Raw genomic sequence first — 26,454 nt, 5'->3', positions numbered from 1 at the left:
GGCTGGACTCAAACCTGCTTGCTTCAGTGTATGTGGCTGGTGCCCTAGTCGCTGAGCTACAGGCTCTAAGCCTTGACTTTAAATTACATATCCTATACTTACTTATGCTTGGTCTTAATTCTGCCTTCTTAATTTAATTTAATTTTATTTTATTTTTTCATTTTTTTTTAATTAGATCATAATTGTGTACATTAATTCTCTCATAGGCTACAGTGTGTTACTTCTATATGCAGTTTGGAAAACTCTCATCCAGGTGGCCAACATAGCCATCATGTCTTTCTCATAATTGTTATGCTAAGACATTTATATTCAACCTTTAGACAAATTCACCTGTACCCAAATAGAACTTCTTAATTTTTTTGACCTTAAATCTTTCCAACTGGTCATGATGGCTCATACCTATGATCTTAGTATTCTGGGAAGCCAAGCTTAGGTGGATCACCTAAGCTCAGGGGTTCGAGACCAGCCTGAGCAAAAGAGACAATGTCTCTAGTCAAAATAGAAAAACTAGTGGGGACTGTGGTGTTGCCTGAAGTCCCAGCCACTTGGGAGGCTGAGGGAAAAGGATCACTTGAGCCTAAAAGTTTAAGGTGGCTATGAGCTCTGATGACTAGCCACTCTATCCAGGATGACAGAGATTGTCTTAAAAAAAAAAAAATCATCTTTTCTGGATTTTTGCTGTATAGTTTGGAAGTCCTATATCTTGGTACTGTGAAACACAGCATTACCTATAAAAACCCTCCCACTCCAACCCCCTAACATAAGACCTTTAAACACATTTTTCTCTTTGATTCTCTAGAAAAATTAAAAGGGACTTACACCTTTATGGGTGTTTACTTTGGTCCACTTCAAGTAAATCATGAATTAAATGGTTTTTCCTTGCTTATATAGAAAAACTAGCCAGGTGTTGTGACAGGTGCCTATAGTCCCAGCTACTCAGAAGATTGAGCCAAGAGAATTGCTCAAGCCCAAGAGTTTGAGGTTGCTGTAAGGTATGAGGCCACAGCACTTTACCCAGGATGACAGACTCTGTTTCACAAAAAAAAAAAAAATGGTGCTAATGCTTTCAGAACTCTGAGCCTTCTAACTTTGATATACTAATACTCTTACTTACGTAACAATGAACAATAGACCCTTTAAATATAAACTTGTACTATGCATTTTAATTGGAAACATTAATATGGTTTAATGACTCATAATGAATTATAAAACTTTGATAGTTAAATTGTACTATCTTTTTACAGATTTGAGGCATTTATTCTGTTATTTATGTATACCTGAAAGAAACAACATACTTGTGTTTTCTGTTCCATATTTCAGAGGAATATTATGAAGAGAGGGTCTGAACTATAAGTCAACCCCCCCCCCCCAGGTTAGAAGTGAAACTAAATCTATACACAGCTGTTTAGTAAGAGCATAGGTGGTTTAGCTTATATTTTGGGTAGAAAGCAATTTAGCTCATCTCACAGGAAATGAAAGCAGGTGCTGATCATGAAAACTCCAATTAATTATTTTTAGCATGCCTCTTAATTTTTCTTTCCCCTGGTTTCTTATCTTCTGTGCTTGAGTCTTGAACAGGTAACCACTTGAGAGGATGTCGGCGATAGATAGGCCAAGGAGGAAGTGTCAGCTGTGTAGAACAAAGAAAATGCATCATTTATAGCCATTAAAAGTTTTTAAAAACCATTTTGTAGAATGCCTAGTTCCCTAGTTCATATACTAGAAGAAAAAACAAACAAGAACCTGATATTCCTATGAAAGAACCGTGCCACTGCCCAGAAAGGTGTGGGAACATGCCCTGTAAGATGATGGGAACATGCTTGGTTTACACACATATGGCTTTAAGACCTAAAAGAAAGGTGAGGGGGCAGTGTGAGAAAAAGAAATTGCTGCTAGCTTTGACTTTAAGATTATTGCTTGGGCTGAGTGTGGTGGCTCATGTCTGTAATCATAGCACTCTGGGAGGCCCAGGACAGGTGGATTGCCTGAGCTCATGGTTGGGGACCAGCCTGAGCAAGAGTGAGACCCTATCTATTATTGCCGGCGTTATGGTGGTTGCCTGTAGTTCCAGCTACTCGGGAGGCTGAGGCAAAAAAATTGCTTGAGCCCAAGAGTTTGAGGTTGCTGTGAGATATCACCCCATCTCACTCTACAAGAGGGCAACAAAGTGAGACTCTATCTTTAAAAAATATATATATATATTGCCTGGAGTAGCTGCCAAAGGAAAGAAGCTCTATTTTTGTATGTACTTCACACTATCTGACATTATTTGGCATTCTAGTTTTCCAGTGATTTCAGGTGGAACCACTGATAGGAAGGATGAGGGAAAAGCTGACTCCAAGTTATGTATGCAAATTAGCCACAGACCCTATCAACCAACCAGCCCACACTACCAGCCAAACTGAGTCAGAAAGTTGCCAGTACCCACAAAATTCTTACCAAACATGAAAATGCAAATCCAGCCATAACTATATAGACAGTCCACCCGAACTGTTCAGCCACGTACCCGTAGATAAATCCAACTATCTAGAGACAAACAAAGTACATTAAACACAGTCAAGTTGGGGGAAATAAAGAAAATTAAATGTAAAATTAATACTTACCGCAGAAAAAAGAATAATTCCTTGAAACATCTGTTCAGCCAGCTTCTGGCCCTTGTAGTCCTGGAGTGAAGGACAGCAAAGAAGAATTGGTTACACCATCGAAGAGGCGCAGTTTCTGCCCTGACCTCACAGGTTTGGCACAAGGTAACATCAACATAAGGGGCGCCTCCCAGTATCAAATTCCGGATTTCCTGGGGGAAACTGAAGTGTTCTAAAGGACCGTAAAGAGAGAAAGGGACCCCAGAGGCAATTCGGACAAAACAATGTACTGTAACCATTTGGGCCAGAAACCGCGCAGCTGGGGTCGGTGGTCCGATGAGAGATTTGAAGCCGTCGGGCTCAAGAGCAGCATGCATAGATCCCAACTCGCGCCCTCACCATCTGCGTGGGCAGCGAACTCAGATGCTCCAACATGACTGGCCCAGGAGGCGAGCAACAGAGCGCAAGCGGCAGGCTGCAGGAAGAGGGCGACTGAGAATTAGCGGTCGTAGGTGCCCGGGTCCGGTATTCCGTGTCGCCCGGCGAGCCTGCCAACCCGGAGAACACGATGGCCGCGGCCCCGGAAGCGGATGTCTCCGACAGGCCAGGACAGCCCACGGCCCCGCCCCGCACCATTGCTAGGCGACGCGGGCTTTCGCTGCCGGTGGTAACCCGGCGTGCTGCCCGCGAGGGCGGAGGTGGCGGCCTCCGGGACCCTGACCCAGCATCGCGCGCACGTGAAGGTTTCGCCGTCGGTGCTGTTAGACGCCGGGCGCGGTGGACCCGACTCAGACAACTTCCCTGGACCGTACTTCCGCGGCTTAACGGCCACTGGCGCGCTCTGCGTCTCCATGGCGACGGCCATTCTCTGCGAGGACCCCGGGAGCAGGGCTGCCCCGTCGTGCCTGCTTAGGGAAACGATCTTGCTGCCTGAGGAGCGGGCGGGCTAGGGACCGCAGGTCTACAGTGCTGCCTGCAGTGGAGCTAGTGAGCCAGCGGGCTCCACCTGGAGTGCAGGGGTCGCCGTTGGTTTGGGTCCCCGGGCCTGAGGCGCGGGCGCTGAGCTGGCAGGGCGGGCCGGGGCGCGGCGGCAGCGGCTGGGGCAGCTCCTCCTCCGCCTTCAGGTAAGGGCGGCGGCGGCGAGCCTTTGACAGGAAGGTCCTGAGCGGTACCGGATCAGGAATATCTCTGGGCCTGGCTGGATCTCTGGAGCTTCACATCATCTCTGGATTATTTCTGAGGGTCCGGGGACCCTACTGAGACCAGAATTTAGAGGGGACTACCCCAGGCCACATCCTGGAAATAAAGGGAGATTCTCTCGGAGAGGGACCTCCGTCTTCTGCCATCCCTCGCACCCACATGAGGAAGTCTCCCATCCTGTGGGTCCTGAACGTGCTGGCTAACTTTACCGACCCTTGCAGACCCAGACTGGTTCCTCCCGATAGAGTCCAGCTAGGGGTTCACTCAATCCCTCTTTCAAGACTGGTATATATCTCAAAATCTTAGGCCTCCCCCATTACTGCGAGCTATGTGACGGTGCCCACGTTTTGGAGAGAAACCGTTCAAGGCAACCCAGGCCTTTGGGTCCCAGCTCGCTCTCTGGTCTCTAGGCTATGTAGGCAGAGTTTAGCTAGACATAGTGGGATTCTAGGCATTCCCGGGGAAGATGGTGTGTGGCTTCTCTCATTCATGCAGTTAGCAAATATTCACGGCGCCTTATTCGTGCCAGACAGTGGATCGGGTGTACGGCTGTTACCAAGACCAGGCTCTTGTCTTAGTAAAACCAAGAGTGTCAAGGGAAACAGCCACATCTCTCCAGAAGTATATGACAGCGGATTAGCCCCGGGATACGGAGGCCCGTGAGACGTGGGAGGGCGGGAGATGTGCACCTCAACGTGGCGTTGAGGAGGAGGCTGCCTTGATTCATAAAAACCGAGCAGGAGCTAGCTTGATGAAGAGGTAGGACAAAGTGTTAATGTGTATCTTTAGTGCCTTTCCATCCTTCCACGTGGCAAACAGTAAAATACAGACGTCTTTGATACTTTTGTAACTTTAGAGGGAGCCAGTGCATGTACCTAGAGAAACAGATATGGGCAAGAGTTTATACTGGTCTCCTTTCCATGCTATGTTATTTCTTGGTGTGTTTGAACAGACTTTCTGTTGTGTGTATAAATAGACGTGTCTGTCTGTGTTGTCTTTCTTCAAATGCACTTCATATCATGGCAGTTGCTATAGACTTTATGGTATTTGAGCTATTAAGATACAGGAAAAGGAAATTGCCTGTCAGTTTCCATTGAGAGAGTTCCTTTGAAATTTATATATGTCTTTATGTTGGAATTTGTTTTCATGATTATCACCAAAGATTTTATTGCCTTTATGAGCTGAGAACTAGCTTCGCTTCTAGATTAGCAAGGTCATTCAACAAATATATGCCTGCTTCCATTTTCTATACAGTCTTTTTGTGGCAGGAAAGACACAGTAAACATTTTCAGTGGGTCCCTGTTTTCATAGAACTTACATTCTAGTCAGGGAAGACAGAAATAATAAATGAGGTAATTTCATAATGGAAGAGGGGAAGTAGTGAAATTTCCTGATGGTCTCTAAGGCGATCAATAAAGAGAGGACAGAAAGATGACCTTGGTCTTTGGGGACCTCCACAAGAACAGTTTGAATGTAGGAACAGAAGTCTAATTGGAGGAGGGAGGCTAAAGAGAGTAGAAGAGAGGAAGTGGAGTGAGAGACTAAATCCTTTCAAGCTTTTTTTTTTTTTTTTGAGACATACTCACTCTGTCACCCTGGGTAGAGTGCTGTGGCATCAGAGCTCACAGCAACCTCAAACTGCTGGACTCAAGCTATCCTCTTGCCTCAGCCTCCCAAGTTAACTGGGACTACAGATGTCTGCCACAACACCTGGCTAGTTTTTCCTACTTTTAGTCAAGACAGGGTCCTTGCTCTTGCTCAGGATGGTCTCCTGGCTCCTGAGCTCAAGGGATCCACCTGTCTCAGCCTCCCAGAGTGTTAGGATTACTGTCATGAGCAACTTGAAAGGGGCCAACTGTGCCTGGCCCCTTTCAAGCTCTGAGAATGAGAAATGGGTCAGTGGGAGTAGAAGGCATACCTTTTTTTTTTTTTTAAATTAACAAAGATACCAGAGCATGATAGCGTGTGGATGGGTGTGATCCATCAAAGAGCAAAAGTTGATGATGACCAGGCACAGTGGCTTATGCCTGTAATCCTAACACTGGGAAGCCAAGGGGAGAAGATCACTTCAGCTCAGGAGTTCAAGATCAGTTTCAGTAAGAACAAGACCTTGCCTCTTAATTAGTTATAAAAAAATTGTAAAGGGGCCAGGTGCGGTGGCTCATGCCTGTAATCCCCAGTACTCGGGGAGGCTGAGGTGGCTGGATTGCTTGAGCTTAGAAGTTCAAGACCAGCCTGAGCAAAAGCGAGACCCTCTCTCTTAAAGTAGCCAGGCATTGTGGGCGTCTGTAGTCCCAGCTACTTGGGAGGCTGAGGCAAGAGGATCACTCGAACCCAGAGTCTGAGGTTCCTGTGAGCTGTGATGCCATAGCACTCTACTCAAGGTGACGAAGTGAGACTCTTTAAAATAAAACAAAACAAAACTACAGAAAAAGAAGTTGATGGTGCTACAAGGAAATAATTATGGGATAGGATACAGCACACTAGTAAAATGGCCTTTCATGAAAGTATTTGGTCACGGGAGGGAAAAGAAAAGGTGGGCACAGCTACTGAGTTGTGTGGGTATAAATGTAGATAGGTAGCAAAGTTGTTTTCCCCTCAAGTTTCTTTCATATTTCTGGATCTGTCTGACCTGGGCCTGTGTGAATTTGTGTGCGTGTGTGTATGTGTTTAGTTTTGTTTTGGTGAGTAATTAAGGAATGCGCAAATTTTATAATGCTTATTTTTATAGTGAACAATTGAATACAACTGGCCCTTCATATCCACACACAGGCTTCACATCCTAATTTAACTAACTGTGGATCCAAGTCTATGGACGCAGAGTGCTGACTGTACTATGCCCATGTAATATAGGGGACTTGAGCATCTGCAGGTTTTGGTATTTGGTATCCATGAGGGGGTCCTGGAACCAACCCCCCATGGATATGGAGGGCCAACTGTATTGCTGATCAAATTGTACACAGTTGTGTACTCTTACCAAAATGTAGCTGCTGTATTATACATCCATGATCTATATGCAGTTTTGTTTTCAGAATTCCTTCTAACCAGATTAGGGAAGCTCTGTTACCAGGAATAGCATCAGGAAAGGAAATATGGATTAGCCATATTCCATGATAATTAGCATTTTACATGTAGGTAACTGTGGAAGTCTTAGGAGCAAGTGGTTTGTGCCATGCTAATTTACTTAAGTGTCTCAAATACATGTTAGAATTGTTTTTCTTGTGTCTAGCTAACTGGAATAGCACAAGTTTATGTGCTGCTCCTGTGTTACTCAAAGTTGGTGAGCTAAAACATTGTCCCTTACGCTATTAACTAATTGGGACTTAATTGGAGTGAGACTGTTTTCTCTAGTTGTAGTAACAGTTGGCTCAATGCAGACAGATATTGGGGATTTATCTGAGCAATTCCCAATTTGCCTGCTTCTATAGGTAAGGGTCACACAATATGATAGAAGTATAGTGACTTAGGGTATATTGTAATCTGGCCTGTGATCCCCAATTTCTTAAATATTCAGTATGTTTCTCCTCTTCTTAAAGACCTTGAGAAATCAAGTGCCTGATATGCACACAATTTAGCTAGAATGAAATTAATTCTAACTTACTTTGATTCTTAGAAATATACTATGTTTGAAAGTGCTTTGTAAAATTAATAGCCTTTTTATATGTTAGGTGCTATACCATGGGTGAAGATGAAGTAAAAAAGGGCAAATATGTAGTATCACAATATCCTGGTTCCGTAAAAAGTTTGTACCCAGAGATTGTTGAAGAAAATTTAGTTTAGAAAATTTAGTGTAATCTTGTTTCCATTGAATTATTTGTTTTGAAAAAGTGAAAGCATTAGCTGAGCTGAGGACTAGTCAGGGAAGAGTTGACAGTATTTTTTTATAGTTAAAATAGCTAGAAACTCTAAACTTTTGATACCAAGATTGGATTTTGTGAATTTCTGTAACTATTTTTTACTGTGATTTTGTCAAATGAATTTAGATAATGTTCTTTTCTATGAGGATACTCATGTTAAAGGTAACTGGGATATAGTTCTGACCTGGGATGTTTTGAACAGATGAGGCTAAGTCCTCAGGTTGCTTGGCCATAGTGTCCGGAGTCCATGTCTACTTTAGGAATTTTAAGTACTTTTTTCTTAAATGTTTCTCTAGTGGTTAAACTCCAGGTATTCCTCATAGTAGGTTTCTTTTATGCCCCTAGTGGGGTATAAAGTACAAGGCTACATATTTCTCTTAAGTTATTTGGAAATATTTTGACTACCTTAAAAATTTCAGATCCTGGTCAGGCATGGTGGCTCATGCCTGTAATCCTACCACTCTGAGAGGCCAAGTCTGGTGGATCACTTGAGCTCAGGAATTCCAGAACAGCCTGTGACCCCCATCTCCACTAAAAATAGAGAAACTAGCCGGGCATGGTGTTGCACGCCTGTAGTCCCAGCTATTCAAGAGGTTGAGGCAAGAGGATTGCCTGAGTCCAAGAGTTTGAGGTTGTGAACTATGGTGCCATGGCACTGAACCCAGGGGCAACAGAGTAAGACTGTCTCAAAAAGAAAAAAAAAATTCAGATCCCAACTTGGGTTCTTGGAAACTGTTAATTCACGTTTCTAGCAGAGTACCCATATGTGCCTCATGTTTTTACCTGAATAAAGAATTTAGGCATTTTGATGGCCATTCTCACGTACTTACTGACTTTGGGGGCTTGTTTTTGTTTTGTAGGGTTAATAACTCATATTTATATAGGACAGAAGAGAAAGATGTCATTCCGTAAAGGTATGCTCTTTCTACAAGTTATGTTGTTTTGATACCTGGTCAAAGCTAAAGACATGTAATGCCTGTTTTTCTCATCTGTTTCAGTAAACCTCACCATTTTGGTCCTGGCTGTTGTTCTCTTCTTACTGGTTTTGCATCATAACTTCCTTGGCTTGAGCAGTTTGCTGAGGAATGAGGTTTCAGGTATGGGAGCTCTTACGAATGCCTTGAGATCTGTTGAGGACCTGGAGTTCCCTGTGTCCCCCAACTCGTTATGTCACTATTTTAAGGGGAAAAAAAAGCCTGAAGGTCTTACAAATATTGCAAAAGACTGGGAGAAGGCATGGTGTGTACTCATGCTCTTGCACTGCCCTCAGCTTCTCTTCTTCCTGTATTGCAGTTGTTCGCTAAAGGTTTAATCTGACAGAATATTCCTTTTCATCAAATCAAAGGCCTTAGAGGAACCTCTGTGGGTTGCCATCTGCTCACATTTCAGCAAGGCAGGGCTTCAGATGGTGAGGGCAGGCAGGTGTCCCTGATGTTTAATGTTTACTTGAGTGTCAGTTTACTTTGCTTCATCTGTTACTTCCCTTTCATTTGTACAACTACATCAGTAGGACTCTTATTACTAAACAAAATCATAAAAGCTTATCAACTGATTTTTAAAAAACACTTTACTGTATAATTACAAGTTATTTTATTTTTATTTATTTTTTGACACAGTATTACTACGTTGCCCTCGGTAGAATGCTGTGGCATCACAGCTCACAGCAACCTGAGTTTTGGGCTTAAGCAATTCTGTTGCCTCAGCTTCTCGAGTAGCTTAGCTGGTAACTACAGGCACCCACCACAGTGCCCGGCTGTTTTTTTGTTGTTGTTGTTGAATAGGCCCAGGCTGGGTTCAAACCCACTAGTCCCAGTGTATGTGGCTGGTGCCCTAGCTGCTTAGCTACAGGTGCTGGGCCTACAAGTTATTTTAAATTAATTGTTCATACTGCTCTGTCTTGGTATTGAGGAATGTCTGAAGCTTCAGGGGTATCTGTCAAAATTCATTTTTGGATTGCCATAGTTGGTAAGAAGAGACTAATAGCTTTCCCCTATCACTGAGTGCTCTGATAGCATGTTTTATAACAAGTTATTTAATGTATGTAAAGTAGTACATGCTTCTGGTGGGAAAATTTATAAAAAGAAAATAGCATTCAAATTCTCTTAGAGCAGTCTGTTCACGGCTTTATTTCCTGTGTCTATAGATAGTGGCTGATTCTAGGTGTTTGATAAATATTAGTTGAATGAATAATAAAATGCCTACAGGTAACTGTTATTTAAAAGCCTGTCACCACGATTGTAGTAATACTTCATATATTATTTTAATGCCATACAGTTTATTTCCACAGGAAAACATCTTTTGGTACAATGACTTTTACTTTTTAATGGTGTAAGAAATGTATTACATGCAATGCACACATATGGATTTGTGTCTGTTTTCTTCATGGCTGTAATCCTAACGCCTTGATACTGTGCGGCACATAGTAGGTACTCAGTGTTCAAATGAATGATAAATAGGTCATTGAATATTATAAAAGGCATGAAGGACACATTTACAGAACACTACTTGCAATTGCTTTGTGCAATACACTAACTTTTCTGTTCTAATTTAATTTTCTATGCCAATCTAGAAACTTTGTCTATTTAAATCCTATGACCTACTAAATTGATGTCATACCTACTTATGATTTGTGACTTGAAAAACATTGATTTATGCTCTGCACCTATAGAACAGTGGCTACAGTGTCTACCACATCCACCAAGGCTGGTGGGTTCAAACTTGGCCCAGGCCAGCTAAACAACAAAAACTGCAACAACAACAAAAAAAGCCAGGTGTTGTGGTGGGCACCTGTAGTCCCAGCTACTTGGGAGGCTGAGGCAAGAATATCACTTAAGCCCAACAGTTTGAGGTTGCTGGGAGCTGTGATACCACAGCACTCTGCCGAGGGCAACATAAAAAAACTCTCTCAAAAAGAAAAGAAAACCACTGATTTAGTTCACAATTGGCAAAAACCTAAAATTATGATTTTTTTGAGACAGGGTCTTGCTTTTACCTAGGTTAGAGTACGGGTGCACCATAGCTTATTGCAGCCTCAATGAGCTGAAATGTTCTTTTCAACCCCAAACTCCTGAGCTAAAGTGATCCTCCTGCCTCATCCTCCCTCCCAAGCAGCTGAAATTGTAGGTGTACACCACCACACCTGGCTAATTTTTATTTTTTGTAGAGATGGGGTATTACTCTGTTGATCTTGAACTCCTAGCCTTAAGAGATCCTCCTATCTTAGCCTCTCAAAGTACTAGGATTATATGTGGATCCACCATGCCCTGACAAATCTTGAGTTTTTTACTGTAATTCAGATTTTGTTCTCAAGAGAGGCTGGCAAAGGGAATAACTGGGTCAAAGACCATGTACCTGTTTAAGACTCTTGGCATCACACATTCTAGAAAGGTTCTGTTATTTTCCTACCTGTAGTATATTAAGAGTGCTTTCAGCCAGTTTTTAAAAAAGCTTTCACTTTTCCAAAAGCTTGGTTACACATAAGATAATGAAATTCCTGGGCTGTATACTTTATAGGTTAATGGGGGGGGGGAGGAGTAGTAAATCAGTACAATAAGCTTCACCTTGCCTTTTTCCATGTCTTGGACTCTTTATCAAAAGCTCATGTGACTGTATTTGTTATCACAGTACTTTTCTTATGTATGTTCTTTCCAGATTCAGGAATTGTGGGGCTTCAGCCCATAGACTTTGTCCCAAAGGCTCCCCAACATGCAGTAGACCAAAGACAAGAGGAGATTCCTGTGGTCATTGCTGCATCTGAAGACAGGCTTGGAGGGGCCATTGCAGCCATAAATAGCATTCAACACAACACTCATTCCAATGTGATTTTCTACATTGTTGCGCTCAACAATACAGCAGACCATCTTCGGTGAGCTCTGCTTGCCTGATAATACTCTCTATGGCAGGCCAGTTACCAACCTGAGAACTGTTTTTCTGTATTTTATATATATACAGTAGAAGCCCCATAGTTGACTACCTCCCTACACTGACTACCTCAAGTTGACCTAATTTTGACAGGTATGTACCATGTGTACCTAGCAGAATAGAACGTCTAGTTCCTTATGTTGACAACCTCCCTGTAGGTGGTTAACTTACAGAGATTCTACTGTATATACCATTTTATATAATTTGGGATTATAGCACATATAGGCTGTGACCTTTTTTTGTGATTATATAAGCATGTCTCCATGATATTAGAATGTTATAAGGAACTTATGCCAGGAAGTCAACTGGGTTGCTATGTTGTTTTGCTAATAAGACAGACTCAGTGAAGGAAGCAATACGTTGACATACAGGTTGCAAATTCCTTATCTCATGAACATCCTGAGTAGTTCTGGTCTAAGCTTGGAAGGCAAGAAGTGGGAAGTTGGGAGCACAGACTCTGACCTAAATCCTGGCCCAGGGTAATTTGGGGAAGCTTGGAGCCTATTTCTTCACCTATAATTATCCTGCAGAAATATCCAATTCAGTATTATTATGTCAAGTAAATTAGAAAACACCTGGCAGGGGAGGGAAGAGCTATCACCTAATGGGTACAACATAAGGGTATATGGCACACATCTTGGGTGAAGGGCTCACCTACAACTTAGGACTTACATTTACCTAACAAATGCAAGCAATGTAACTTAATCATTTGTATCCTGATATTAATCTGAAAAACAATCCCCCCCCAAACCACCTAATACATAGTAATCGCTCAGTAAATGGTCATTATTTTAATTGTGGTAATAGAAACCAATCTGATCTATAGTTTAATCCATACTTGTCTAACAGGTTAACATATCATCCTTGTGGGTTTTTCCATGATATTTAGTTTGTGAAAGTTAAAACAATTTTCTCTTATTTTAAAAATTAATTAAGATGTATATTAAATAGGAAAGAAAAAAATGACAATTTAAAAAACCTCAGAACTCACCTAAATCATGCAATAAAAGCTGTATTAGTCCAGAGCACATACAGAAATGCTGATATGAAATAGGTTATGTGTATTAAATAGGAAAGAGGAAAAAATGACAAAACCTCAGAACCCATTTAAAATATAGAAACAAAAGCTGCATTAGTCCACAGTACAGAAATCCTGATATGAAATAGACTAGAAAAAATGTGTAGCACTGGCTTTTCTTATAGGAAGTGCCTCAGAGTCACAACTATTTAGGATTACAGTGTATTACTAAGACAAGCTGTAGAAAGAGTGATTACTTTGTTGGATAAATAGCTTCTATTATCTTCATACTTTTGACTTTTTCTTCACCAGTGTAAAGAGTTGAATGGTCAAGCCTGGGCAAGAATGAGTCTCCATCTACACTAAAAACAGAAAACTAGCCAGGTGTTGTGATGGGCGACTGTAGTCCCAGCTACTTGGAAAGCTGAGGCAGTAAGCATCATTTGAGCCCAAGAGTTTGAGGTTGCTTTCAGCTAGATGGCATGACATTCCATCCAGGGAACAGTGAAACTGTCTCAATGGTCAAAAGAAAAAAAGTTGAGTAGATGATCCATGTGATGGAATGTTCTTGATTCCATAGCTTTTCTAGAGTAGTTCTAATGTTAAAAAAGAATTACCAGGCAGTGCCTGTGGCTCAAAGGAGTAAGGCGCCAGCCCCATATGCTGGAGGTGGCAGGTTCAAACCCAGCCACGGGCCAAAAACCAAAAAATAAAATAAAATAAAATAAAATAATTACCATAGAATCTTGGTTCTAGGAGGCACTTTGGCAAGAAAACCCTCACTACCCTCACTATAGATGAGGAAACCAAGGCTCAGAAATAAAGGAGCTTGAAAACACTATTTGGCCCTTAAGTTTCTTTTACATTTTATTATGCCCCCACTGGCTTGGAGACATAACTATTTAAAACAGAAACTTGGTGCTTTATTCTCACCAGGTCCTGGCTCAACAGTGATTCCTTGAAAAGCATCAGGTACAAAATTGTGCATTTTGACACTAAACTTTTGGAAGGGAAAGTAAAGGAGGATCCTGACCAGGTGGAATCCATGAAACCAGTGAGTTCCATGCATCCTTGTTTGTACTCGGTATTACAATGATAGGAAATGAATGGAATACCTGAATAACTTTGGCTATAGTACTAGTAATTTCCTAGGCATCAAGCCTGGGCAGGTCCAAGAGTCGGTTGGCTGTGTTCTCCAGCACAGGTACTGAGCGCTTTCTAGGAGTTTCTATGTAAATAAAAGCACAGCCACTGCAGTATCCTATGCCAATGATTCTTTCCTTTTCCAGTTAACCTTTGCAAGGTTCTACTTGCCAATTCTGGTTCCCAGTGCAAAGAAGGCCATATATATGGATGATGATGTAATTGTGCAAGGTACCTAAGTTTGTCACCATGAGTGCTGTTCTCCATCCAGATTATGGGTATAGTGGTTGTCTTATTTATGGTCTCCTATAAAAGGTCACCATGGGGAGAAGTGGAAGGATCAGGGACTCTCAAGGCAACTAGAAATGTAAATCTTAACACCTTATCTACTTCAGGTGATATTCTTGCTCTTTTTAATACACCACTGAAGCCAGGACATGCAGCTGCGTTTTCAGAAGATTGTGATTCAGCCTCTACTAAAGTTGTTATCCGCGGAGCAGGGAACCAGGTAAGTTGCTTACTAGACACTCCACTTCCTGTAATAGAGTTTAATGGAAAGAGGTGGTAAATTCAGGGAATCCTTTTACTTAATTATTTTATCCCAAAACTCAAGGCTGCTTTCCTGTAGATTTGTCCATGGGTTTTACAAACTAATAGTCCTTGAACATCTGATTTAATATGTCAAAATCTAGGTTCCTATTCTAACTTGGAATGTCAGCACTTTTACCAGCTAACAATTTGAGGATTTAGTTTAACAAGCAGTTTCTTCTTTACGGGCTGTGAGACTCTTACCTATTCTTCTTAAAGCAATAAATATATATATCCCATTTGTGTTTTTAGTATAATTACATTGGCTATCTTGACTATAAAAAGGAAAGAATTCGTAAGCTTTCCATGAAAGCCAGCACCTGTTCATTTAATCCTGGAGTTTTTGTTGCAAACCTGACTGAATGGAAGCGACAGAATATAACCAACCAGTTGGAAAAATGGATGAAACTCAATGTGGAGTAAGTATGTAACTGGCTTATTCATGATAAGTCCTGTATTTCAAGTCTGGGAATTTTGATGAACAAGAGATAGTATTCTTCACTAACATATGTTATCTGTCCCACCAAGAGAGGGATTGTATAGCAGATCACTGGCTGGCAGCATTACGACACCTCCTCTACTTATCGTATTTTATCAACAGCATTCCACTATTGACCCTATGTGGAACGTCCGCCACCTTGGTAAGCAGAAAACATTTCCTTGTAAGTTTTCTGCAAAATTTGGCACAGCACTATATTGTGTCTGACTGGTACAATCATTTGGCTCTTTTTCTTTGAATTATAAGGTTCCAGTGCTGGAAAACGATATTCACCCCAGTTTATAAAGGCTGCCAAGTTACTCCACTGGAATGGACACTTTAAGCCATGGGGGAGGACTGCTTCATATATGGATATTTGGGAAAAATGGTATATTCCAGACCCAACAGGCAAATTCAGCCTAATTCGAAGATACATGGAGATCTCAAACATAAAATGAAATAGAATTTAAACTATACTCATTTCTCAGGAAATTCTGCAAGACAGCATGTGTGAGAAATAACAGTTGCTAGCCTTCAATGCTTATCTGTCAACAACCCATGGAAAAAGATGTTTCAGCTGGGAAAAAATGACAAATTGCCCTGTCTGGCTTCCAGATAGACTATAAATGTCTCCATCTGCCTTACCAAATGTTTTCTTACCACAATGCTGAATGACCAAAAGAAGACTGGTAAGAGTTGATAAAGGTAGTTCAGTCAGGTTGGTACAGCTAGTTCAAAACTGCTATTTGGTTTTGTTACTACGTATGGCCATCTGTAAATAAACCTACATTTTTCAATAGGTATGCGATTCTTTTTTTTGTTCCAGATAACTATTTCCACCCAGAGATGAATCGGTATTTCTAATTTAATAACTATAACACTCACAAAATTTACATAGCTTATGTCACGCTGTAACAAATGCATGTTTCACGATCTACTTACAATGTTATAACCTTTCACAAAAGGACATTTTTACACATAATCTGTACTGAAGTCATAAGCTTCATCCTCTTGAGTCACTTTATCAAAGATAAAAGATCTTGGAGACTGTTCACCTATATTGCAGGAAAATAAAATAAAATTTTATTTTCAAAAAGTATGAGCGATCCTAAACCATGCTTCTTTGTTAGAAGAAGCTCTTTGCTCTAGACTCACCTGCTATAGACTCCTCAGGCAGTTCTTCCCATGTCTCTTCTGCAGGGGATGTATCTGAGGTCTTTTCCTGTGGGATCAAAAAACAGTGCCGGCTAATAGCTTATCTCTACTCATTAATCCAAGTAATCATGTATCTGGGAAAATCATGTCTTTGAAGGCGTATGTTAACAGGATATGCAAAAGTAAGGCTAATGATCACAAGCCTCAAATATTAAATTGTATGGGGCTTCTTTTAGTTTATTACAAATTATTTAATTTCTACCTTCTGCCCCTTCCCATTCATTATACATTATAATGCTAGAAAACTTACTTCAGCTTTAAATAATTCTTGATCAACAATTTCCTGGTCACTGTCCATGTCTTCATCATTCTCTCTCTTCTCCTGCTTCTTCTCTTTATGTTTTGGCAATTCTTCACATATGTCCTTTTCTTTTATTATTCCATTTGTCATACCCGAAGATTGGAAAAGGATACTATTGGCCAAAGGAGGGCCCCTGATAGCTAGGAAATGAACAAAGCCCATGTAAACAGATATGACCTTGACTGGTCTGTCAATGAATGCAGTACAACCGTGTCTCACCTTTTATGGTACGTGCATTGTTTGTTTCCAGTTCTTCCAGATTTAAACCACATTTAATGTCTGCCACAATACTCTCATTAAAATGTGGAGAAGGAGTCCAGGATGTAGGGGGATGGCAATAGTAACCTAATGAGGCACTGATATTGAAACCAAGGTTTGTCAGTAATCAGTTCGTTCTGCATGGTCACAAAAATGCCAACAAAAAAGAAACCATACCCTGTCCACTCAGACCACAGTAGTTTCGCAGCACCTTCAATATTTGGGCTTCCGCCTCTCTGGTGCAGACCTCTTCTTTGAGCAAACTTAGTAAAAAATTCCAGCGGATTCTTAAAGTCAGGGACAGTATATTTCAGTACTACCTTAAAAAAATTCAAAACAAGAATTATCATTCACCTGATCTTAGTGTACAGATTAAAAAAAATTTTTTTCATAATGCTATCTTAAAAAGAAATTCAAAATTTTCTTCTTAAAATGTTTATGATAAAAAGGACAAAATGGTGGCAAGGAGCTCAAGAGAAGAGATTTCTTTTACCTGTCGAGTGTCAGCCTGGGACAGGATGGCACTGGCAGCCTCCATTGGTTTTATCACTTCAATACTTGCTGGGCTTCGCAGAGCAAGTGCAGTGGAGGAGTTAAGTGGTGATGCAATGAAGCATGGGCTGTCTACGATTGTGATATGCTTGTCCAAGGGAACAACCTGCATGCTCCTGAAAGAAGAGATGGAATAATTGATGGGGCATGGGTTTATCTGGAGTGCGAGACAACATGAAGCTCAGGGTTGGATTGAACAAACTCAGCACAGTCAGTCAGATCCAGTTTATCATCATTTGCTTCATGTTTATCTAAAAAACATACTTGTTTCTTAACAGAAACAGGTTACATACTAACCTAAACACATGCTATTTCTCCTGCTATTAATATCCCTATTATTGGGCAAATTTTTGTTCCTTTCTCAAGCCAAGTTCAAATATCACTTTCTCTGAGATAGCTTTCCTCTCTCTCAACCTTGTCGTTCAAACTAAAATGCAGACAGCTGTCCTACTCCAGTCACTTCTTCCCCAAGCATGCTAATGGCTTAATTCTCTTTATTGACAGCTTTAAAAAAAAAATTTTTTTGCCTTTCTCTAGGTGACCAAAATAAATCCCATTTACTCATCTATAATAAAGTATTCCAGGCCAGGCACAGTGGCTCGTGCTTGTAATCCTGGCACTTTGGAAGACCGAGGCAAGAGAATCCCTTCTTGAGTTCAGGACTTCCAGACTAGCGTGAGCAAGAGCCCCGTCTCTTCCAAAAATAGAAAAAGTTGGCTTGGTGCCAATAGCTCAGCAGCTAGGGCACCAGCCACATACACTGGAGCTGGTAGGTTGGAATCCAGCCAGGGCCTGCCCAACAGTGACAACTACAACCAAAAAATAGCTGGGCATTGTGGTGGGCGCCTATTGTCCTAGCTACTTGGGAGGCTGAGGTAAGAGAATCGCATAAGCCCAAGAGTTTGAGGTTGCTGTGAGCTGTGATGTCAGTCCTCTACCAAGGGTAACAGCTTGAGACTCTGTCTCAAAAAAAAAAAAGAAAGAAAGAAAAAGTTATCTGAGTATGTGCCTATAGTCCCAACTATTCAGAGCCTGAGGCAGAAGGAACACTTCTGAGCCCAGGAATGTGAGGTTGCACTGAGTTACGATGATATCACTATACTGTGACTGAGGTGATTAAGAGACTCTGTCTCAATAAAGAAATAAACAAACAAAACATTCCAATTATGGAAGAGCTCAACATACCTTGTAAGTCCCATGGATATGCCGACATTACATATCCGTTCTTGTTTTAAACTATTGATGATGCTGCTTTTGCCCACATTTGGGAAGCCTACAAATAAATGGGAACGCAGATACAAAAACCATTATTTGTTGGTAGTTAAAAAATTTTCACTGCCTAATTTTACATTAGCCTGATGTTTAGTGCAAGATCAGAGTTGGATCTGACAGTCCTCACATCAACACTAAGACCAACCTTAACTTCTTCATTTCTTGCACAAATAATGAAAGGGCCAGAAAAGACAATATTAATTCAAACAGAGTTTCTAGAAGCCAACTTTCTTCAGTGCTCATTCCTGACAAAGAATTGAATCTGGCAGCAATTATTAAGTTTCTTCTTTAAGTGTACGGTTGGTTATGTTTTGGTAAGGTAAGCAGAAAGCTAATATATGAACAAACCATTTATATGACAATCTCTTACACCATTAATATGAATCTTAACACTTAAGATGTAAGTAAAAAGTGATGAACTGAAACTCACCAATTACTCCAACCTGAATGGCTTTGCCGTAAGTTTCCTGAAAACCTCCAAGAAGTTTCCAAAGGACCTCTTTCCCAAAGCAGACTTTACTTTGAAATGGAGCACCTTTCTTCTTTACCTTCACATACTGAAATTCCAAATAATTATTGTGATAAATCAGTAAAAACCCAACAATGTGGCTCCAGTACTCAGTCTTAAAATCACTATAATTCTGTTGCCTTCCAGATGATCTCCAGATGAAATCAGAGTTGGATCTTGTAATTTTTCATTTTTTAAAATCAAGCTTTTGTAAACTCATCATATTTCAACCATCCAAAATCCAAAGGAACTACATTTCTCACCACTAAAAGTAATGGTTACCTTGGTTATCTTCCCCTTGTCCCTCAGATCTGTTGAGGCTTTGAACACCACTGTTGGCAATTCTTTCTTCAAATAATTTAACCAGCTTTCCAAATTTTCCTTTGGTACCAGATCTGATAGAAATTAGAAATAAGACACACATTCCAATTTGGTCATTTTGTACAGATTAATTTGCAATCTGTGGTAAGCTACTGATTTTTCTCTGCTTTGTCTCTTCCTAGATTTTTCAAAAGGATTTAACTCTCCTACCATGCTGCCCTTTTCTTAACAGAACTCAGTATCTACACTCCTGTACTTCAATACCCCCTGCATTGCTAACCTTTTCAGGACAGACTCAACATCTGGATTATAAACCTGCTAATCCTAGACTTAGGTTTCCAGAATTTATTTTCAGCTTGCAACCATTTGTTTCCTAATCCCCAAAATTTGGGGTGTCAGTTAAACTTCCTGCTTCACATATCTTGGTTTTAGGTTGTTACTATTCCTGCCACTCTAACTCTGATACATAATTATTCATTTCAGTTAAATATTTTGTCATATCCATTCTAATTTTTTTTTTTTTTTTGAGACAGAGCCTCAAGCTGTTCCCCTGGGTAGAGTGCTGTGGCATCACAGCTCACAGCAACTTCCAACTCCTGAGCTCAAGAGAGTCTCCTGCCTCAGCCTCCCAAGTAGCTGGGACCACAGGCGCCCACCACAACCACCGGCTATTTTTTGGTTGCAGCTGTCGTCGTTTGGCAAGCCCTGGCTGGATTTGAACCTGCCACCTTGGGTGTATGTGGCTGGCGCCTTAGCCACTTGAGCCACAGGTGCTGAGCCGACATCCATTGTAATTTATGTCACTCTTGAGTTAATACGTAATACTGTGTAGGTGTGTGGAATTTGGCATACTGTCACCACTTCCTAGATGAAATATACTTAACAGTAAATTGGGCATAGAAGCTTACCTACCCTCTTAAAATAAGCCAAAATGGTAAGTACTAAGTGGCAAGAGTAGAAACCAGTCCAATCTCTTGAAAACCCACATTCTTCCCACTGCCCAGCAGAGTTTTTCACAACTGGAGTATACATGCTCTGGCTTTGCTGAGGTCAGAGTTGGATCTTATCAGTCATCAATGACAATCAGACTGTTCAGATGTTTTCCTCATACCTCACCAGTGCATGTGGAAAACAAGGAGCATCCCCTTGGCTCACCTGATTTATTTAATACAAGTACCAGCTTTTTCTGTCCACTCTGAACAATGGCCTCTTCCACCTGAGGACACCTGCAACCAAGAGGATCTCTGGCATCCAACACCTCTAGCACAACATCTGAGATTTCAATCACCTGTCAAGAAGACATGATCAAAAGTACATCCTGGGTGGGCACAGTGGCTCACACCTGTAATCCTAACACTCTGGGAGGCTAAGGCAAATGGATTGCAGGAGCTCAAGAGTTTGAGACCAGTCTGAGCAAAAAGCGAGATCCAGCCTCTACAAAAAGTAGAAAAACTGAGGCAAGAGGATAGCTTGAGCCCAAGAGTTGGAAGTTGCTATGAGCTATGATGCTACAGCACTCTATCCAGAGTGACAGCTTGAGACTCTGTCTCAAAAAAAAAAACAAAAAAACAAAAAAACACAACTGCATCCCTTATGCCAGGCACGGTGTCTCATATCCGTAACCCTAGCACTCTGAGAGGCAGGCAAATTGCTTAAACTCTTGAGTTTGAAACCAGTCCAAGCAAGAATGAGACCCTGTCTCTACTAAGAATAAAAAACTGAGGCAAAAGGATCACTTGAGCACATGAGTTGGAGGTCACTATGAACTACGATGCCAGAGCACTCTACCCGGGGGGACAGAGTGAAACTGTTAAAAAAACAAACAAAAAACCCCCCCTGCATCCCTTATTCAGCCATAAGAAAATGAGGACTTTATACTTTTTATATTTACTGAAGTCAAAACACATTCTTCTTAGGAAAGTAATGGAAAAAAAAATCCTAATGTACTCAATACCATTATGAAACCAATATATAAACAACTACAAGCCCACACAAATGATAGAATACAACAGTCTAACAAGGGGGAGGGAAATTAGTGGGATCTTACCTAATGTGCACAATGTGAGGGTACTCAATACACCCCTCTGGGTGAAGGGCTCAAATACAACTTCAACTGAACTTTACCTTAGAACAGGAAACAATGTAACCTAAAAATGTGTACCCTCATATTAATTTGAAATTAAAAATAAAAACTTCATCTCTTGCTCTGGTAGTACCTTCAACAAGAGTCTATAGGCATTATTAACAAGGTGAGATCAGAATTGGCTCTCATCATGTTTTCACTTCAGTATGAACAATGTTCATGTGCGCTTTTCTCACACAGGAAAATAAATTGCTTGGGCCTGTTCAGCAGCCTCTGATCAACATGGATTTCAAAAGCAGAAATAGCCCCCAACTATCTGAATATATTGTCCTCCCATGGTGAATTATGTAGTTTGGTAAGTCCTTTGGCCTTGCCAAGAGTTGCGGGGAAGCAGTCAGGTCCTATCCACAAGAGAGAGTAAGTTTAGGATAATGGGCAATGAGGATGGGATCAGTGGGGAGCAACCACACCAAGAGGGACACCACCATCCTGACCTCTTACACTTAAGTTTCAACAGAGTACTTCAGAGACCCTTGTTTTGATGCTGCATACATTTATATACTTTCCCAATCTTAAAAAACACTATGTCAATGCATTCAATACAACATGCCACCTTTGTATATCATGCTTGTATAAACAATTTTTCCATGCAAAAATTTAAAAACAAAGAAAATATTCCCATCAGCTAATGTAACAGAAAAGGCCTTAAGTAGAATAAGCCAAGTTGCTAAAGGAATCTTCCAGGTCAGGTAAACTTTATTTCCATCTTTATAAGGCTGATAGAAATGATGTGATTCTTTTAAACCTCATTACCATGACACCGACCTAGGCTCAGATACCTTTTTAAGTTCTTGACAATACAACTTCTTTGAATTCTGTTTACCCAAATTAGCTTTACTCTTAGTTTTGCAATGTCCAGATTCCTAGAAAATAAATGAAAAAGACATAAAATTATAAGTACAGCAGCTGTAACCTGTATTTCCATTTAGTATAGCTGATTAGCAGCAGAGCAGTTGATATTTAAGTTAAGATAGGGTATGAACTCAGTTTTCTTCCTCCAAAGCAGCTCAGGAACCCTTGCTCTTTGTGATTTTACTTCTGCATCAGAATTCATCTGTCAGTTACAAAGGGACCTAATCATACCTCTTTCACAGGTTCCACATTAGATGGCTTAACATCAGAATTATTTTCAAGTTTTCTTTTCTTTTCTTGCTCTTTTTGCCTGTCAAGTTTCTGTTGCTGTTTCAGTTCTTCAAGCTGTATCCAACCCGTAACATAAACAGGTTTAAGTCAGTGATTAGTGCTGTTACCTTACCCTGAAAAAACACCTTCCCCCACTATACCACTCACTGAAAATTTTAGCTAACATAACTCACCCGCTGTTTCCTTAGCTCAGCTTCCCGGAGAAGTGCCTCCTTAAAGGGAGCACTGTTTGGAACTCCTGGGTCTTTCCTAGGCTTTTTGTGACCTCGTTTTTTAGCCTCCTTTCTCAATTTTCGATGGTGCTCACGAACCTAGTATAATAAACGTTATCAGTTTATAAAAATATTTCTATTTAAGCAGAATTTAAGAAACCAATCTGGCTGCAGTTTGATTATGCCATTAAAATGTCCTAGGAAAATGGGGCTTTAATTGGAATCACACAAAGAACATTTATACATATGTATAAAACAAAGTGTCTTGGGCACACATGCTCCTAATTCTAGCATTCTGGGAGGCTGAGGGAGGATTGCCTCAGGTCAAGGGTTTAAGATGACCCTCAGGAAGTGCGAGACCCCATCTCTACCAAAAATAAAAAAATTAGCCAAATGTGGTGGCATGCATTTGTAGTCCCATATACTTTCAAGGCTACATCAAAAAGGTAACTTGAGCTCAAAAGTTAGAGATCACAGTGAGCTATGACATCACTGTCTAGCCAGGGTGACACAGGGAGACCCAGTTTTAAATCGAACAAACAAAAACACCAGGTGCAGTGGCTTACGCCTGAAATCCTAGCACTCTAGGAGGGCAAGGTAGGTGGACAGCTTAAGCTTAGGAGTTTGAGTCCAGCCTGAGAAAGAGCAAGACCACTGTCTCTAAAAACAGCCAGGAGTTGTGGCAGGTGCCTATAGTCCCAGCTACTTGGGCATCTGAGGCAAGAGAATCGTTTGAGCCCCCAAGTTTGATGTTGCTGTGAGCTATGATGCCATAGTACTCTACTGAGGGGGACAAAGTGAAAAAAAAATATCTTTAGAAAAATCTCTGAAGTTTATCTTGTCACCAAATTACTTCACTTTCCCACAGCTGCACTCCTGATACCCAAGAACTTATGCCCATAGTCTGTCTAATCCCTCCCATTTCCCAAGACTAAATCACATTAATCCAGACTTCCTCTGTAGGAGAGTGGAGCAGAGATCAGTTTAGCAATATATTTGGTATAACTCTCCTTAACACTTACCTTTTTTTGGATTTTATACCGCTTGTGGCAGGTCATGCGTTTACTTGCTTTCTTTAACTCTAGAAAGAAACACATCACAAATGGACTAACACAATTGGTCTGTTTAGTTTTAGGGGAGGCCATTATGGAATCACATGTTTTTCTGTGTATTGGCTGTTAAACTTAACATCAAGAATCATGTGCGGGCCAGGCACGGTGGCTCACGCCTGTAATCCCAGCACTCTGACAGGCTGAGGCGGTGGACTGCTTGAGCTGATGAGTTCCAGACCAACCTGAGCAAGAGCTAGACACTATCTCTACTAAAAATAGAAAAACTAGCCCGGCGTTATAGCGGAGTTCTTAAGTCCCAACTACTTGGGAGACTGAGGCAAAGAGTCTAGGAGCTGCAGGACGCTGTGAGCTACGATGCCAAGGCACTCAACCCAGGAGCGACAGAGTGAGACTGCCTCAAACAAAAAAGGAATCATGCAGGATGTTTAATACAAACGTATGTGCCACTTGCACATCCCAAAGATTCAATAGGCCAGCAAAGAACTCACTCTTTCCATACTAAATACAATGGGATCACAAGCGCTACGAATCAAGGCAGGAGGCGCATTCAGCCGGTTTGCACGTGCCGGCCGAGAGGACACGGTTGGGCACGAAACCCCGCTCAGTCAGTTTCCTCATAAGAACCCGCCTAGTTTTTCCCTACTCAATCCCAGCCTTCCTTCTGCACAGTGAGCCCCGAGGTTAACAGAATCAGACTAAAAGGATCGGCCTAAAGTCTTCCAGCTCTCGGTTCTTCCTGGGAACAGGCGGCGGCCTACCCGTAGACTTCCACCACAACCCCAGCAGAGACCAAGCAGTAGATAGAGCGCCCTGGTGGGTTCGGAGACACAAGACAGGCGTCCATTTCTGCCCACCTCTTGACCCCACTCACTTGGTCTCTTCATGCTGTCGGTGGAAACGACAGCAGACGGAAAAGCAACAGCCGCAAGATACCTCAGCAAGCGCCACGTGAGAACTGAGGCCACAGGCACGCACCTTGCAATTACGCTGCTGCCGTAGAGTGAGCCGCTGTTCTTCCCAGTGCGCGCGCACGCAATGTCGTGAGGAGCTAGCATCGCTTTGCGGCCTCGGGGCTGGTTTTGCAGCGGCACCGGGAGGGGTGAGGGCGGTGAGGGCGGCGGGTGCCGGGAGCGACGGCAGCGGCCGCGGCCGGAGAAGCAATAGCAGCAGCCGTGGCGGCTACGGGGCGGGGCGCGGCGGTCGGAGACCGCGGCCGGGGCTGCAGGCGGCGGAGCGGCTGGGTAAGGCCGGGCCCGGGGAGGGCGGGGCCGTTCCCCCTCGGCCAGCTGCCGGGCCTTTGTGTGGGCCCGGGCGGGCGGGAGCCGCGGCGGAGGCCCCGCCCCGGCCGTGGGGACGCGCCGGTGGAGCCGGACGCGCGGGGCGGGGCGGGGTCCGGCGGCCGGCCTCGGGACGGGCCCAGCAGCCTTGTGGCACCTGCTATCCGGGACAAAGGCGTGCTACGGCCCGGAATCTCCCCGCGCCCCTCTTTCCCGCTCGTCCGGGAGCCACAGCTTTAAAGCTGTCAACGTTTTCCTTAGTCTCCCTTATCAGTGACAGGTCGGCAAAGTCCTTCATTTCCTTCGCCGCTCTGGGCCTCTTTTTTTTGTTGTTTCTTGACTGTTCGAGGCAAACTCCCCTGATGATTTTTTTTCATTACGTATTTTTGTTAGTAGAACTTGTATTTGGATTGAGGCCCGATATTTCAGTTTCTTATCTCTATACCATAAAGAATCGCGCTTTGAAAACTGCATTATTTCCGGGTTTGGGGACGCAAAGAAGTAATTTAAAGGGGGAAGAAAGTTGCGAAAATATAGAAAAAATCCTGAAAAACAAATGATAAGGACAATTTTAGAGGTATATGTTAGAGTAAAACATTTTAGTTTACTTTACACACACACTAGATATGTTAGAGTAAAACATTTTAATCTACTTTCCACACACGCTTCCTCAAAAATGATTTTAGATTTTTTCATTTGTTAATGCTTTTCCCCCCCACATATAATTCATAAGCAAATCGAACACAATGTAAATATGAAAGAGTAGTATAATTTTTGCTTTATTGACATCCTAATATTTTGGATTTTAAGATTCAGAATTGTTGAATGGACGGTATCTTTTGAAGAGGTGTTTCATATTAAAACAATAACATATGTTGTGAATGAATATTTTGACTTTGGGAACATACCAAATACCTCCATATTAATATTCTACCAAAATCCCCAACACTAACATTCTACTCAAATCCCCAAGATAAATTGTATTTTTATACTGCTTGTGTATATAACAGACAGCAAACATTACTAGGAAGAATGTTAACTTGACAGAATCTTGCCTAAGTAAAACACAGGCTTCAAGATAATACATATGGTTTGTTGACACTTTGGAAAAAAAGTAGGTAAGGCATAAATATCAAAAATTCTGAACACCAACATTAAGGGTTATTGTTCTCTGGGAACAGGATAATAGGTGCTTTGTTTTTTTCTTTGTGTCTTCTGTTTTCCGATATTTTTGTTTTAAGCATGTATTATAATATTAAATATCAGTAGAAATACAGCGAAGTACTAACCGTCAAAACATTTGTCTATGTTTGAGTAAATATTCTCCCAGTTGCACATTATAATGTGTTCTTTACTGTTCACTGTAAATTATTACTGGTTGGGGCGGCGCCT

At 41.7% G+C, this 26,454-nt stretch overlaps 3 protein-coding genes and 4 non-coding genes across 11 annotated transcripts; 1 reads left to right on the top strand and 6 right to left on the bottom strand.

Annotated features, from left to right (window-relative positions):
* Positions 1–1,152: 1,152 nt before the first annotated feature.
* On the bottom strand, positions 1,153–3,218 carry SPCS1 (signal peptidase complex subunit 1). Its single transcript, XM_003789380.1, has 4 exons — positions 2,982–3,218; positions 2,604–2,663; positions 2,440–2,526; positions 1,153–1,630 (listed from the first exon to the last, which is right to left on the bottom strand). The coding sequence occupies exons 1-4, from the start codon at positions 3,216–3,218 to the stop codon at positions 1,505–1,507; spliced, it is 510 nt and encodes a 169-aa protein (XP_003789428.1). The 3' UTR covers positions 1,153–1,504.
* A 442-nt stretch (positions 3,219–3,660) lies between these two features.
* GLT8D1 (glycosyltransferase 8 domain containing 1) lies at positions 3,661–15,590 on the top strand. Of its 4 annotated transcripts, none has more exons than XM_023512981.1 (10): positions 3,661–3,706; positions 8,500–8,553; positions 8,638–8,736; positions 11,291–11,504; positions 13,515–13,632; positions 13,868–13,952; positions 14,117–14,229; positions 14,562–14,728; positions 14,838–14,950; positions 15,055–15,590. In XM_023512981.1, exons 2-10 carry the CDS (start codon positions 8,538–8,540, stop codon positions 15,243–15,245), a joined length of 1,116 nt encoding a protein of 371 aa, XP_023368749.1. In that variant the 5' UTR covers positions 3,661–3,706; positions 8,500–8,537; the 3' UTR covers positions 15,246–15,590. The 4 variants fall into 4 exon arrangements, with proteins under 4 accessions (XP_023368749.1, XP_003789427.1, XP_023368747.1 ...); XM_003789379.3 differs by lacking the exon at positions 3,661–3,706 and adding an exon at positions 4,240–4,541; XM_023512979.1 differs by lacking the exon at positions 3,661–3,706 and having other exon boundaries at positions 8,373–8,553.
* Positions 14,109–24,999, bottom strand: GNL3 (G protein nucleolar 3). Of its 2 annotated transcripts, none has more exons than XM_023512978.1 (16): positions 24,761–24,999; positions 23,735–23,793; positions 22,674–22,811; positions 22,441–22,554; positions 22,137–22,220; positions 20,370–20,502; positions 19,176–19,288; positions 18,816–18,942; positions 18,299–18,386; positions 17,055–17,229; positions 16,739–16,881; positions 16,523–16,659; positions 16,253–16,443; positions 15,943–16,009; positions 15,730–15,842; positions 14,109–14,257 (listed from the first exon to the last, which is right to left on the bottom strand). In XM_023512978.1, the coding sequence occupies exons 2-15, from the start codon at positions 23,768–23,770 to the stop codon at positions 15,760–15,762; spliced, it is 1,629 nt and encodes a 542-aa protein (XP_023368746.1). In that variant the 5' UTR covers positions 23,771–23,793; positions 24,761–24,999; the 3' UTR covers positions 14,109–14,257; positions 15,730–15,759. The 2 variants fall into 2 exon arrangements, with proteins under 2 accessions (XP_023368746.1, XP_012660413.1); XM_012804959.2 differs by lacking the exon at positions 24,761–24,999 and adding an exon at positions 24,657–24,753.
* LOC111725198 lies at positions 17,285–17,361 on the bottom strand. Its single transcript, XR_002773324.1, has one exon. It is a non-coding gene; the product is annotated as a small nucleolar RNA SNORD69 (small nucleolar RNA).
* Positions 18,474–18,549, bottom strand: LOC111725196. Its single transcript, XR_002773322.1, has one exon. It is a non-coding gene; the product is annotated as a small nucleolar RNA SNORD19 (small nucleolar RNA).
* Positions 19,046–19,129, bottom strand: LOC111725199. Its single transcript, XR_002773325.1, has one exon. It is a non-coding gene; the product is annotated as a small nucleolar RNA SNORD19B (small nucleolar RNA).
* Positions 20,252–20,328, bottom strand: LOC111725195. The gene has a single exon (XR_002773321.1). It is a non-coding gene; the product is annotated as a small nucleolar RNA SNORD19 (small nucleolar RNA).
* Positions 25,000–26,454: the final 1,455 nt, after the last annotated feature.

Source organism: Otolemur garnettii, unplaced genomic scaffold (assembly GCF_000181295.1).
Source record: "Otolemur garnettii isolate 467f Iridium unplaced genomic scaffold, OtoGar3 scaffold00032, whole genome shotgun sequence".
Lineage (NCBI taxonomy): Eukaryota > Metazoa > Chordata > Mammalia > Primates > Galagidae > Otolemur > Otolemur garnettii.
This window is presented reverse-complemented; position numbering and strand designations above follow the sequence as displayed.

Excerpts from the sequence above, each read along its gene's own strand:
- SPCS1 (XM_003789380.1), bottom strand. The coding sequence starts at position 3,218 with ATGGTGCGGGGCGGGGCCGTGGGCTGTCCTGGCCTGTCGGAGACATCC. Across the intron at positions 2,664-2,981 it reads GTTCGCTGCCCACGCAGATG|GACTACAAGGGCCAGAAGCT; the intron begins GTGAGGGCGCGA and ends CCTTCACTCCAG. Across the intron at positions 2,527-2,603 it reads GAATTATTCTTTTTTCTGCG|ATAGTTGGATTTATCTACGG; the intron begins GTAAGTATTAAT and ends GTTTGTCTCTAG.
- GLT8D1 (XM_023512979.1), top strand. The coding sequence starts at position 8,448 with ATGGCCATTCTCACGTACTTACTGACTTTGGGGGCTTGTTTTTGTTTT. Across the intron at positions 8,554-8,637 it reads AAAGATGTCATTCCGTAAAG|TAAACCTCACCATTTTGGTC; the intron begins GTATGCTCTTTC and ends CATCTGTTTCAG. Across the intron at positions 13,953-14,116 it reads TGATGATGTAATTGTGCAAG|GTGATATTCTTGCTCTTTTT; the intron begins GTACCTAAGTTT and ends TATCTACTTCAG.
- GNL3 (XM_012804959.2), bottom strand. Across the intron at positions 17,230-18,298 it reads ATATCCATGGGACTTACAAG|GAGCATGCAGGTTGTTCCCT; the intron begins GTATGTTGAGCT and ends CTCTTCTTTCAG. Across the intron at positions 16,660-16,738 it reads CTGTGGTCTGAGTGGACAGG|TGCCTCATTAGGTTACTATT; the intron begins GTATGGTTTCTT and ends TTTCAATATCAG.